Source organism: Spea bombifrons, chromosome 4 (genome assembly GCF_027358695.1).
Source record: "Spea bombifrons isolate aSpeBom1 chromosome 4, aSpeBom1.2.pri, whole genome shotgun sequence".
Lineage (NCBI taxonomy): Eukaryota > Metazoa > Chordata > Amphibia > Anura > Pelobatidae > Spea > Spea bombifrons.
In genome coordinates, this window is record NC_071090.1 from 100,613,823 (window position 1) to 100,629,349 (window position 15,527).

General features: G+C 37.9%; 1 protein-coding gene across 1 annotated transcript; it reads right to left on the reverse strand.

The window, feature by feature from the left end:
• Positions 1-9,535: 9,535 nt before the first annotated feature.
• LOC128491521 (nucleoplasmin-like) lies at positions 9,536-13,250 on the reverse strand. Its single transcript, XM_053463840.1, has 5 exons — positions 13,084-13,250; positions 12,261-12,343; positions 11,052-11,165; positions 10,576-10,669; positions 9,536-9,582 (listed from the first exon to the last, which is right to left on the reverse strand). The coding sequence occupies exons 1-5, from the start codon at positions 13,163-13,165 to the stop codon at positions 9,536-9,538; spliced, it is 420 nt and encodes a 139-aa protein (XP_053319815.1). The 5' UTR covers positions 13,166-13,250.
• Positions 13,251-15,527: the final 2,277 nt, after the last annotated feature.

Sequence of the window (15,527 nt, forward strand, 5' to 3'; positions counted from 1 at the left end):
AAGAGTTAGTATTCAGAGAAGTCTGGCTAGCAGATGATGTATTTATGAGATGAGGATCGTTGTCTGTAATATATTGTTTCTTCTTACCCATTCAAGATTCAAGCAGATGGTGCATGCAGATTTCCTTCTATTGGGTCCTAGCATTAGCTCGAAATTCTCTTTAATTTGTTTGTGACCACTATACTCATCAATAATTAAAGTTTTCTTAGTTCCAAATAATTCTCATGATAATATCTGCTTATAATAATGTATTCCATTAATTAATATTGACAATGACATTAGTCCGAAGGGCCCCTAAGATAGCTTTACTGATATTTTTGGGCGTTAATGTGCTGTGTTGTAAGCCTCCTTACAGAAGTGGGTCTTGAGGGATTTTTTGAAGGAATAAAGAGTTGATTTTCAGTGGATCTAGTGGGAACTGATCTCAGAGAGATTCCACAAGCCTATATAATATACAGTTAGATCTGGAAATATTTTTGACACTGGCAGAATTTTCATAATTTTGGCTCTGTACGCCACCACAATGGATTTGAATTTAAATAATGCTTCTTATAGCCAGGGCCGGCCCGACAATGGAGCCGAGTGGGGCAACTGCTCCAGGCGGCACTTTAGGACGGGCGGCACCTTGTCGCCCCAAGTGCTTTTTTTTTTTTAAAGCGGAAGAGAGAGAGAGAGGCGTCGAGCGGTTTTCGCTTACCAAGTTGTCAGTACCCGCTCGGCGCCCCTCTCCTCTGCGAGCCCTCTCGCTCGGTCTCTGTGCCGGCTTGTAATGCTGAGCGCCGGAAGATGACGTCATTTCCGGCGCTCAGCATTACAAGCCGGCACCGAGACCGAGCAGGGAGACTCGCCGCAGGACTGCTGAAAGGTAAGTACAAGGGGGGGGAATAAGGGTAGATAATGGGGGGGCGGCAGGGAGGGAGAGGAAGGGTAGATAATGGGGGGGCATTTTAAACTTCACCCCAGGTAGCACTTTGTCTTGGGCCAGCCCTGCTTATAGTGACTGTATCACTAATAATAAACCCCTTACAGAATTCATTTTTGTCCTTCAAAAGTTGGTAAAAATGTGTAACTCCCATAAATCGCCAGCAGAGGGCACTAGGGGACTAGTATCTGATCTTTATTCTGCTGTAGTGTAAAAATTAATGTTTAAAGCAATAGTAAAACCAACATCCAATAGTACCATTATTTTGTTGTGATATGTCTAAAAAACTGTGAGGCAAACACAAATGTGAGAATACTTTGTTTGCTTCTTAGCCCAAAACATTATTGAAGTTGTGCATTACAACACTTCTAAATCAGTTTTGACAATGTCTCTTACATTTAAAAAAATAATTATCATCATCATGGTTGCATTTTATTTATAATTCTCTAGCAGATTCAATAGAGGTATTACAGTGAGGGTAGAAAATGATTTTAACAATTACATTAACCCATTCAGTCCCCTATGGACGTACCATACATACCTAAGGAAGTAAAAACCTAAGGAAGTGGGGTATTTCCATAATTTTGTGAGGATTCAGAGGGGAAAATATATCAAAAGAAAACCCTCTCTCTCCTTGAAAAAACAATATATCGTTTACATAGGTACACTATTCGCAGGAAAAGGGAATAATCACTGAACCGACATTTTTAAAATTTCTCCAGGACTTGAGGTACTGAAGGGGTTAAAATAACAATAAACAGTATTAACAAAACTATGGATGAAAGACAAATTGTATAGAAGGGGCATTTGCTCTTGTAATTCCATTATCTAATAGGAGGTGGGATGGGAGTGAGATAGAATGGGACATAGCACTTGGGCAAGGATTATTCGATTGCAAGTCACATCAAAAAAAAGACAGTGGCCCGGAGAGCTTACAGATGAAGAGAATAAAACGTATGATTTTAATTGCAGTGAGGGTATTGTGGATGGGAAGAAGTCAGAATAAAGAAAAAAATAATTAGAAGAAAACCACAATAAAAATTTAGAACTAGTGAGAAAAATTAAACTTAAAAGTTTTTGTGATGAGTTCACTTTGGAAGAGTGAGCCGCATTTTTGCACCAAACTAGTGGCTACATCACAAGTGACCAGAACAGTTAATTACATGCAAGCAGCTAATGCGTGACTACTGAGACTGACGGCATAGAAGATAAAGCAACAATATGTAGAGGGTTCAGATGTGATAAGGGGGCTCTGAGGATCAGAGTACTATTTCTTAACATTAGCTTAAAATGCGATAATAAGGGGTTTTGGGAAGAGGATCATGTATGGAACATGAATAGCTGGATAAGCCATGATAATAAACAAGCGTGAAGAGGATCAGTTTTAATAGTGATATATCAAGCATGAACAAAGGGTTAAATAAGGTTCTACAAGTTGGATCTGAGTCGTAGGAATGACTAACCAAGCATGAGTCACAAAAATAAGGTGAATCAGAATTGTGATGTACCTGTAAGTGTGTGCGAGAGAACATGGTTAACGTAGACGAGCAGATTTGCCAGGTGATATGTATAAAGCAAAATTGGAAGAAAACTAGATTCGTACATGGCGACCAAAATCGATTAGGATTACATTTTTCATTTATTTTTTTTAATGCATTCTGACGGAATTAAAAGGTTATTTTTCTTTGCTATATAAAATTATAAAAGCGCATCCTGAATATATCCAAATAATTCTAAAAATAAAAATTTTGTAGCCAGTCACTCCCGGCATCCAATGAAAAGGGTGAGAGACAAGTGGATCTTCAAAAAGGCGCCCATAGAACTACTGGACAGAGCATGAAGTGGCTATGGGTAAACTAACATTACGAAAAACAGGAAAATAATATGAAAATAATATATTGTGCAAGCAACCCGAGTGAAGAGTGAGCTATTTCCCGCGCATATAATATGAACAAACAGGAGAAAATATATTTCCCAGACAAGTTGTCCCTATATTCATAAATATACAGTGCAATTATACAAAGTCTCTTTGAAGGTAGTCGGATGAAGCAGATGTTGCGTAAGTAGACAATGGAGGTGCCATCCTGGAAAATAACATTGCATGTGATCTCGCAAAGCAAAGGGCAAGCATACGGTATTTATATTTAGTTTGAATAACAGCGGGCAGCGGCATGGTATAAACCATACGCGGGCCGTATTATGTTTTTTCCTTTTGCTGGCGCGGCCACCTATCTTTTTTCCTGCTGAGAAATCAGAATCCTAGTAAGGAGAGAAGAGATGCAGTTTTCACTGGAAGAGGAAGTGAACAGAAATAGCCCTCTTTTGTGCAGTGATTTATTACGGATGAGGGCATCAGTCCAAGTAGGCATTTAACAGCCAGAAGAAAGCAAATACAACCGAAGATTGCGGAGGAAGTAAGTTGTATATGTGGCATTGAGTGAAGTTTCTCCCATGAGCCACTCCTATTGTTTCTTGCGTGCCAAGCATAATTTGCTTACAAATGCCAAGTTTAAAGACTTCATTTGGGATTTGGGGGATTTGGTTGGTCATCTCAGCCATGTCCGTCTTCATTTATTCCAAGACTTCTATCAGAGAGTTACATAACCAAGAAGTCAAGGGTCATATTACTCTGCATACATACATACATACATACATACATACTTACACATGTATAGGGTTATGTATAAAATGCTGTCCTCGTTACCATAGCAAGAAATGGAATATTACATTCTAGGCATACAACACAGATATACAAAGAAGAGATTTCGATATATGTAGCTTGGTAGAGAGACGGGAGAGAGGAGATGTGATGGAAATATTTAATGACATTAAAATATTCAATAAAGTCCAAGGAAGCGTATTTCAATGGAGGGGCAAGAGGCTATAGTATAAAACTAGATAATCAGAGGCTTGGATGTAATGTAAAGAAGTTTTACTGTACTGAGAGGGTGGTAGATAAACGGAACAGATTTCCAACGTATGTATCAGAGGTTAATATGGCGAGGGAATTTAAACATGTTTGGGCTCAGATAAGATGGACCAGATGGTTGTTATCTGCAGTCAAATTCTGTGTTTTGGAGATCTTGAAAACGGTTGTACGATATGAAAAAAAAAACATATAGACCACCTAGTAAAAAATAAAATAATAATTTGAATACTTTTTTGTTATAATCTTCAACAATAATAATACTACTACCACTACTAATGTCTATAAACATCCTATAAAGAGGTAGCTTAATATTTTTATGTTTAAATACAGATCTTACAATAGTTGGATGCTATGTGCAAACTACTAAGAAAGTTATTCCGGCTTCAAAGACATACACAATAGCATAACACTCACCATACACCTATCGATAATTCTATTAAATTCACTGGGATCATTCGAAAACCTACCTATGAAAATGGGTATATTTTCATTTGTTGTCTTCAACAATGTATTAAAAAAGTGCATTTTTCCCAGGGGTCGGTAAGGTATGGAACACAATCTAGACACTGAGGGGGTACATTGTCGGTGATACATCCTAACTCCCATCCCTATATACTGAGCCAGATACTGACGGTGGTAGAGTATAACTCCCAATATCACATCAGTATATTAAAAGCACTTTTTAATTTTATGTGCTGGGTCATTGGTTCAAGCTTTTCTAGTTTTTACACCAAGTAGCTGCATTGTGTCCAATAACGATACATTATTAAGAGCCAGTTTACGTATATAAAAGTACTGACTAGAAGAAACTATGAAAGGTTCAGAATGCACAATTAAGAATATGAACACTGATTCATCACAGATCAACAAATTACATTTTTATGATGTTAATGTTAGGGGAGGACCTGCCCCAGCACCCAGATTGCACACATGCGATCTGCCACCTTTCTTTCTGCTCCTCAGTATTCTCTTTATTTCAATATTCTTACTACCCTGCTTGTTACCCCCTCTCCCCCCTTTGTAGTTCACTTACTGTGCTAAGCGGAGGAGACAAAGGGGCGCTGAGTGGTTGCTTTTTCATGATCGACCACACAGTGCCCTTCTCCTCCGCTCCCTGCTGCCTGGGTGCTGCGCATACATAAATTTACAGTTATACTTTTATCAAAAAAAGAAATTTGCACAGCATACTTCCTTTAGCAGCTTCTAGGATTTATGATCAGATTATGGTCAGACTGTAGACCATATTAACACGAGTGACCAAAACATTCCTGAAATCTATTTCATTTCAAAAACAATAGGGCCAGATGTGCAGAACACACTTGCATATGTTAGTACCGGTGGAGTTTACAAATGCTTTGATATATATATATATATTGATTTTTTCCCATAAAGAAGGATTTCCTACGCAGTTAAACTAAATTTTGTACAGAAACAATGGACATGACAGCAACTCAATGCCGGTAACTCGACAGGAAACACAACTGCGTAATGTTGTGAATATGACATAACATTCAAAAGTCAGATCTCCGCAGCAAACTGCATTTTGAAAACAAATGCAATTTTTAATATGTATTTCTCTCAAGGAAGTGTATTGTCTCTCTATACTTAAAGTTAGTGTGGTAGTTGTTCTCCTATGGCTAATTACCATATGGAGATGCACAATTTTGGTTTTAACAGCAGCGTTCAATAAATTGCCGTTTCTTAGTAATGTTATTTCGTACATAATCTCTATAATTCCGATTAAAACTTTATAAATGGCTGCTGAGTGGTCCTCACCCGCACCCACCAGTATCCAGCCCCATGTGTGTTAGAATTTTGTGATAGACAAGGCAGGACTGGCACTTTAAGGCCAACGGCCACCTGACGACATAAGCGCAGCAATGGCTGGATATGCGAGGCTGGCACCAGAAGCTCACCCAGCATTTGTCCCTTGTGCCAGGTGGCCAGTCCAGGCCTCGTGACAGAACAGAATATTGTGGGAATACTTAAAAAGAGACACCAAATTTTTAAAAATTATCCCACGCTATGTTTGAGAGTTACTACAAAAATTTCTCAAATGCCAAACCAGACACAAACTAACGTGAGTCAAATTAATTTGAAAACGTAATTTTCCTGAGGGACCTTCCCGCCATTTTTGATAAAATGATGTGTCGTTTCTCCAGCACATTCACACACATGTGGGTATTACGAAATACTAAATTGAAAACATAATTGCTTTTGTTTAGACCATAGAAATTTTTAATATGCTTGGTGTTGCAATATCTTATTCATTTCGTGTAGTTGTAATTGCATATTTTGTTTTTCTCAAACCAGACAGTTTTAATATTAAATATGTTTTTAAGAAGTACCACTAAAAGCATTTGTGTTTCAACCAAATTCCCCCAACATGACCCCTTCATGATTGAGATTGCTAATAAATCTATAGATTTAATAGAAAATTATAAACACTAACATTGAACTTATGGAATTGAAAAATGTAAACTCTTGAAGCGAACATATTTGTAGATGGCAGGTAAACTTAAAGATAGATATTAATGCAGTATAAGCAAGCAGGTGTACAGTAATAAATGAAACCCGATGTTAGTCAGTAAATTTTAAACCTTTCCCAGTTAGTGGATAAGGGGAAATACTGTCTTATTTGGGACACTGATGGAGAAATTGTACCCCAATCCATAAAGCCGCTCTACTACCCAGTTTCTATAGCTCCCACCTGTTAAAATTAAAGGGAACAAGAAATGCGTCCAGTGCCAAATAGAACCAGTATTTTTTTTTTAATTAAAACTATGTTATACACAAACATACATGTATAGTTCAGTCATCTCTACCTGTAAGAATGATAATGTCAATAAAGGCATCCTACAGCAAATATAATGGCTTACTTACAGAAATGGTTATATAAAAACGCTTCTAAGTGTCGGCTTAAGCCGGTCAGAATTCATTGAAATTATTTTCAATACATACTGCCCCACGACCGATTTTCTGGATGGGATAAGTTTCATGCTGTAGGCCGTCACCTCTTAACATAGAATGGCAACATTGAAATTCAGGACTGACACTAGAAACATTTGTAGTGATATAAGTATTGTTGTCAATGTTTTTGCCGGTTGAACGCTTCCTGTATCACATGTGTTCTTGATACGTTGACGACGGCACACCTCTAGTGATCTCACAAGCAATTCAATATGCCTGTTCAACGTAAAATCTGAATTCAGTCTCTCTCTGCCCACCATCCTGCATAGATGGGGCAATCCGTGTTGTGCTGGGGTACGTTGGGCCTTTTGGTTGCAGGTTAGTCGTGGAAAGTGTTGCATTGTTTGTTGGGCTGTCACTCATTTATTGTATGTTACTGTGTTTTTGTCTCTTATTAAATATCTGTATAAGGCTAGGTTTCCACTTGGGTTTTTTTAGCTAAAAACGCCTATAAAAACGCCAATAGCGCCACCTGGCGTTTTTTTGTGAAAAACGCATGCAGCCAGATGTTAGCTGTAATTCAATGGGAAATCGCAAAATGCCATTTCCACTTGGCGTTTTTCTGTTTGGCGTTTTTTCAGTCCTCTTTGGCGTTTTTCTGCTTTTTTGGGCTCTGTGGCAGTTTTTCAAAACTGCAGCATGTTGACACTCTGGCGTTTTTTGCAAGAAATCTTGGCTTTTTTTCTCCAATAGAAGTCTATGGGAGAGAAAAAACGCCATGAAAAAGCCATGTGGGTTTATTGCCTTGGCGTTTTTTATGGCGTTTTTTCCACAGTTACAATGCAGAGGATGGACCCAGTATCTGTGTGTCCTACGAGAAATAGGCTGAAAACAAACAGTTTCACACAAAACAAAGTCCTGGACTGGTTCATATTGAATTTTACACCATTTGGAACAAACATGCCATTACAAACAAACATACGCGACCAGATCCTGCGTGCCAAAAGCAACAGCTAACAATTTGCACCATCATTTGGGGCCAATCTTCCCAGAGGAGCAGACATTCGGAATAAAGCATGCCTTACAAACCACAGAAAAGAGACAAAAGGGTCTACCAAGTAAATGACATCAGGAGAGGGCAGATACTTGCCATTTATCCTAATCCCTTTTAGCTGGGTGAAACTTCTAACTTGTAAAGGCTGGAAAAACTGCCTAAGGTCAAAAAAAGCAATTTCCACAGAAAGGCTAAAACGCCAGAAAAAACTCCAGAAAAAACGCCAAAACGCAGGTAAATGCAGTGGCAGTTTTCTTGGCAGTTTTCCTGGCGTTTTTCATCAAGAAAAAAACGCCGGACAAAAACCCAAGTGGAAACCTAGCCTAAAGTAGATGAGCAATATATTTTTTATATTTGGTTTAACATAACAAACAGCAAAAAAGGTTCCCAGATGGTCTATCCAGACCCACCCGATATCTCTGATGAGTCCTCCTGCAGGCAAATCACAGGTACTGAGATCAGCAATGGAGGCCTGCTTACCAACAACAGTGGGGATCGAAGTGAAAAGAGGAAGAAACTGCTAACAAAATTTGAAGAAAAAAAAAAGTAAAATTGCAACTTTATTTTTTTTTTTTTAAACGGATATATTCATACTAAAATGACAAGACCATACAAAAAGGTGGTTTAAAGGGAAAGCCTTATCTGTAATACAATGTGTGGGTACACTAAACATAGAAAAAGGGAATCATGGTTTAACAAAGATATACCAACTATGGCACACAAAAAATAAGTCTGGTCAGTAAAACCAGTGGTTAGGAGAGGGGTTAATGTTTAATGCAGTATTTGCACCTCAACCAATATAATGGGTTTCCAACTTATAATATAGTATACAAACTACTATATGTTGGATTATAGGGCAATTGAGTATGGTTAACCTACACACAAAAAATGAATGTTAAATATAAATGGGTAGACTGGAGTACAGAGGACAGTGAAAATATTTAACAGGCTCACAGATTATTCTGAAAACATAAAGGGTTTAGACAGGACATGGCAACTTGGAGTTTGTGCATTAGAATTATGAAATGAAAAGGAAATAAATAAAAAAAGCCACATTATTTAAGCGAGGATTTATTGATTATATACGGGGCACCGTCATAAATAAGGCCTTTAAAAGTCCACAAACTTTGTACAGCTAACACTTTTTGTAATTACAGCCGAACTTGTCTGGCTCCTAATTGATTCAGTTTCATACGGCTGCAAGAGGCTGAAAGAAATAAAGGAAAAGTTATCACTATTACAGCAACCGAAAAACTATAGAAGACTTAGTAGGCGATACATGTGTATCCTGTGAATACAGGCAACCTGTGAATCCCAGAATGGTTGTCATCAGTGCTCTAGTGTCCTAAAAGACAAAGTAATGTGTGTATTAAGTGTTGTGAAAAATAAAATTTGTTTTTAAATGCTTTTCAAGTTTATAAATATCAAAAGCCGCATAAAAGAGTCTTATATCTGATGTTGGAAAGACATCAATAAGGAAAAACAAAACAAACAAACACAGAATACACACACACACTCACACAATAGCATTTTAGTTGTATTGCTGAAGCTAAATGGCAAAATGACTTCTTTGTAATTAGTCTATAAGCTCATTGAGCAGGGCCCTCTTCACCTGTGTTACATACTGCTTATGTCCTGTCCACCCATTGTACAGCGCTACGGAATTTGATGGCGCTATATAAAATAATAATAATGCGTACAAATAATTCTATAGTTACCTTTATGTTTGCTCCTCCTCTTCGCTTTCAATCTGTAGGTCATCTTCCACTAAAGGGCAAGGAAACAGAGCACACAAGAAGAAAAGAGAATATACCATACAGTATAGGCTACGCTTAGTACATGCCGAGTGAGGCCTTGAACCTAATGAGAGAAAAAAAAAAAGAAAAGAAAAGGAAGCAGACATTCCCAAAACTCTCGTTACACAGCCCCAATTCACAAAAGCTTTACACTGCCTCTTGGCAAAAATAATAAGCTTCCCTTAGTACCTGGCCTTATCTTGTATCTACCTTAGCCTTATGCCTATCCCATCCAACATCTACCACTTCTGCTGGAAGGCTATTCCATGCATCCGCTACCCTTTCAGTAAAGTACTATTTCCTAATGTTACTTTTAAACCTTTGCCCCTCTAACATAAGGCTATGTCCTCTTGTTGTGGTAGTATTTCGCCCTTTAAATAAACTCTTTGTTTATCATGTCGACTCCCTTCAAATATTTAAACGTTTCCATCACATCCCCAACGTCACATCTTTCTTCCAGGCTATATAGGTTAAGATCCTTGAACCTTCCCTGGTAAGTTTTATCCCCTAATCCATGAAGCATTTAGTAGCCCTTCTCTGAGCTTTCTCCAACACAGCTACATCCTTCTGGATACGGTCTCCAGTACTGTACACAATCCTCCAAGTGAGGAGTACAACGGCACGAGCGCTTCCTCCTTCCTACCGCTAAACAATATTGGAATCTCTTCCTGCTATGAAGTTCTGTTTTTGTACATTATTAATTTATTATTATTCTTTTATTTATATAGTAAATAAAAATGTACAATACATTGAAGTGGAAAATCACAGTCCTTAGACCAATCCTCAAGTAACCAGCTTGCCGGACGCTTAGGCATCGTTACATGCACCTGTGTTTAAGGAGGGAAATCCTCATATCCTGGCCTGCTCTTGGTTCTTTGAACATTGGCCTGCGAAACCTCATTTTAGATTTTACCACATGAGGTGTAGAGAACACAACATGTACACTTGCTACAAAACTACTTACGGGTCAGATGCTGTCCTGAGATATAGACCGGACCAGAACCAGAAGTAAGGATGAAGGTGACTGGCGGGCTGAGTTCCAAACCATCTACATTAATCTGGGACAGGGGAAACGAGTTGCGTTAAAAACGGGACAGGCGAAGATTGAGCTCCTTCCTAACCTACTGTGCGCTGGGATAACAATGGACTGGAATGGCAGATGTATTACATCATACTTCATGCAATTAGGAAAGTAAAACAAGGAGTCGTGAGGTAGGAAGGGCATGCATGATGAAGAAGGGCATTCCAACTACGAACTAAAACTACTACTACATACAATGGAATAAATCTATATGTACCAAGCCATGGTTTACTATGCATGGTATGCTATAGGTCTACATTTATATGAGCGCTGCTATGTGAAGCATTCAATAAGACTAGAAAGCTATAGGGTGACCCCACACAAAAAGGGTCCATGAAAGAAGACTGATGATAAGATACCATAGGAAGTACAGACAGCCGGAGAGACGCAATGGTCACGGGTTTCCCCTGCGTGTGTTTTAACTCCACCGAAATCACATTCATTTCATCTTTAGCGTCAGGCCCCAAGCAAATCTACCGGAAAACAAACATAGCTGTTTTTTTGGGGATTGAATCTGTAGAACTTTAGTCAATACACATGTAATGAAAGTAGATATAGCAAGATTGACCCCCCCAACACAATACATATCAAAGATGGAGTCTTCAGTTAATTAAGATACAAAGATGCAGTTAATGAAGTTTTTAAGACCTCAGTGGTCTCTTCTTCAGATGGAACGGGATTAGCCTAAATAGCTACTCTCTTAATGATGCCAGTAAATGCCTCTAGGGTGTGACACTGAGAGATATATATATATATATATATAATATTTTTGTTTCCTCTCTCTCTCTCCCAGTTAGGTCAATGATACATATACTGCATGAGCAGGTTCCAACCCTACTTTTGTTCCCTATAAAACGACCAGAATGAAAGTCTTTAGGCTGATATTTAAGGGCCTTTAACTTTTCTAGTTGCACACAGAGGCACTGAAACAGTTAATAGCGCAATGTGTGTTAGATTTACTTAAGATAGACCGAAAAGGGGAAGGTGGTTTATTTTTGTCTTTAATAACATATCACATAGTCCTGTCCTTGATAATCCTAGACACCAGCCGAGTCTTAATAATTTTTTTACCCTAGTCTCAGGGTTAAAGGGTAACTACTCATGCCAAAAGTAGTGTTGGCCCCTGCAAAATCTGTTACATTTATACTTGGCTCAATAAACAGGATCCCCTTTGAAGACACCAACATAGAAAAAGATCTAGTTCCATCAAAAAAAAAGAAGAGGTGAATTAGGTCTCAAGTTTTTATGTTTGCCATCAATAAAAAGATATCCTAATCAACTGGCTCCATCTTTGGAAGAAAAAAAAAATTCTGCTTGACTACAGATGGCAATTAAACGTCATCATCTATGACAGCTAATAAGTCATGGTTTCCATAAGGGCTATTTTGTTGCCACCACTAGCAAGTTGATTCCTCAGAATATTTAATGTTTACAAAATAGACGTATCCACTTATTTACAAAGTTTCCATAGCATGCAACGTTAATTGTACAAAAGCCTAGAAGTCCCTACACTGTGAATTTTAATACTAATAGTAGCCGTTTATATCGGACCAAAGAGGTTTCCTTACCGTCTTCAGACCAAGTAGATGTTCCAGAAAATCATCCTCCGTTTCAAACACACACTTTTTACATTCCTTACTCAGTTTACAGCCTGTGATGAAGCCAGAGCAGAATAGATTTGTATTCAGGTAGGTATACACTCAGATTTGCCCGATATTGGGAATATAAGCATTAATATACTACAGCTTGGAAAATAACAAATAATTATTACCCCTGAACACAGCTACAAACTGCACGGGGCGCGTGACCATCTTACAACTGCTGACTCAACACACCGAAAGAAAAATGCAGCGTTCTACAAAACACCTGAAATTCTTTATTTTTGGGCATCTCAGCTAATACATTTGTCATGGATGTAATCACGCTTGAATTCAGCGGATTTGGCAACGAATATTTTACCTCCCCACAAGTATGGAATGGTTTTTAGAATCATTTGGTTGGGCACAACTAGCATGTTTGCAATGTGAAGGGTTAATTTTAATAACCCCTGATTTGATAGCTAATTGAAATGACTACTAATGGGGGGGGTACATATGTATTCTATATAGGTTGTCAAATGCTATCCGACAGTTATATAGAATCCATTTTTCCTGATGTTAAGACTCAAGTCCATGCATGAGTTTAATTCCCTTACTGTATTAGCCTCTACCACTTCTGCTGGAAGGCTGTTCTACTTATCTACCAGAATCTCAGTAAAGTGAAACTTCCTTACATTACAGCTAAACTTGACCCTCTAGCTTTAGATTATGACCTCTTGTTAATAACTTACACACCCTCATTAGCGTATCAGTATGCTTTGAGTTAGGTAATAATACTACTTTACTCACTCACCCCATAAAACAGATACTGGCTTTTCCTCCTCTTCTGGATGGATACTGGATAGATTGAAAGACTGCAGCTCATCACCAGACATTGCGAAAGAGACCAATAATGGATAACCAGCACAATTTAACTATGCTGCTTAACCCTTAACAGACACATTGATATTAATGAGTAGATTTGCCCCTTTATTACTCGTTAATAAATGGTCCTTCTGCTCAGCACCCAAACGTTGCCAGTTAATATAAGATATCCCGTCACCTGTTAAGACTGATTGCAGAGAGGAAGCCAATTAAGTGTGATTGTTTTGGAACTTGTAATAGCTAGAAACGTATTTACTACGAAAAACCAATGCCTTAAATATTTTCTACCTTGTGATATTAATGCTAATAAATACTTAATTTTTACTCCATCACCTGTACTCGGTTCACCTACCGTTCACATCTCCTCCAAATCAACTTCCATGAAAGCGGTAGAATAGATCAATGCAGAGAAAAAGCCTTCTTTGTTGATTGTAAAGATTGGAGCAAAGAGCTTGTTACCTTACCTATCAGTTTATTGCCAGCGATGTGATTTTATCATATCAGTTATACAGTGCAAGCCTGTGCATAAATTCTTGCGACCGCATAAATATACATTTTATAAAAAAAAAAATTTGTATTTTAATTCTGAAATTTCTGGGTGTTTCAGCTAGTACATTTCTCACAGTTCTAATCACACTTGAATTCAGCTGCCTTAGTTTAGACCACTTGGTTGCAACGATTAGTAATTATCATAAAATGTTTGATGTGAAGGGTTAATTTTAACCCCTTAATGACAAAGCCCGTACATGTACGGGCTCAAAATGCATTGTTTTCAATGGGTTTAGGGACCGCCCATTGTCCTTAAGGGGTTAATAGCCTTGGTCATGATGGTCGTAAACACTGTTCCCAGTTAGAGGGGCTCTATCTGTTGTAGGATGATTACTTGTGATAATATTTTTGCACCTGGCTGTAAAACAATAAATAGAAATTCCATTTTTGAACACTAGATGTCACTGTCACCAAGAATTGTCTGAGCTGCATTTCGAGCCTGAAACTTTTGGCAAATATTATTCCAAGCTGGTTTAGCAATATAAGTTATTACCCTGAGTACTGAACTTTGCTTTTATGAAGTATATAATTATATAAGTTATAACTTATATATAACTTATATAAGTTGTACTTATATAACTTATATAAGTTATATGGACCACATAGCGAGTATCTCTGCTTAGCATATCAAGCAAGGACATTTTGTACAAAAATTCTAAAAATGATACTGCGTGAATCATAGCACCATGGTTATGCCCCTAACGGGACAGTATACTCAATGCATTTTCTGTGAGTACTTTAATATGCATTCTTCCAAAATGGGAACAAAACACTTACCTGATGTAAAGTTGAATGGGGGATGGGTGGAGAAATGGGCAAATACATATGGAGGAATCTGCAGAATGCCCTCATACATTTGCATAAGGGACACCGTGTCAATTTAAAGGGATCACCTAGCTAACTACTGCATTAAAGTACATATAATGGCTGAAGTGTACCTTTAAATCACTGATTTCTAGTTATGTTATTGGCTGTGATTGTATACAGCTGTTATGTACAATGGCCAAGAAGAAGAAGACAAGTAGGCTTTATATATGTTTTTGGAGGTTAATTGTGAAAATAATTGGAAAAGAAATGCCAGAACAATATGTTTTAATCTAAATCTCAAGAGTAGGGTTCAGATGTAAGGAAGTTTAACCTTACCAAGAGGGTGGTAAGCAGAACAGCTTCCCAGCAGAAGCGGTAGAGGCTATTAGAGTGAGGAAATTTAAACATTCATGGAATAGGGATAGAGCTATCCTGAATCTAAGATAAGACCAAGGACTGATTAAGGTCTGGGTCTTTACATCGGGAAAAGGGGACTTGATGGGCCGAATGGTTCTTATCCGCTCTCAAATTCTATGTTTCTACAATGTCAGACTGTACTAGCAATCATATTAACCCCTTCATGACAAAGCCCATACATGTACAGCCTCACAATACATTGTCATTAATGGGTTTAAGGACAACTGGTTTTCCTTAAGGGGTTAAAAGGGTAATATTAAGAAATGTATTGTATTGCCTCATTGTACTATCACTGCTAGGGTTTTTAAGGAAACTAGAGTTGCCATCTGAGCCATTTATCCTTGGTCAGGTGTTGATTTTGTTTGCTTCAAATCGAGGTTATGTCATATTCTCTTAAGTACTGAATTAAATGGTTATGGGGGGGGTTACAGATGCATTTTGCATGCAAATTACATGGAAGTTTCAATGGGATAAAAGTTCTGTAGTCCCAATAATTCAGTTAGATGCTATGCAGCATAGACTTAGCATTAGATATCTAATGGGTGGGTGTTGATTCCTTGCTTTGTTGTAAGGATTTGTTGATCATTTCAACAGCACCAC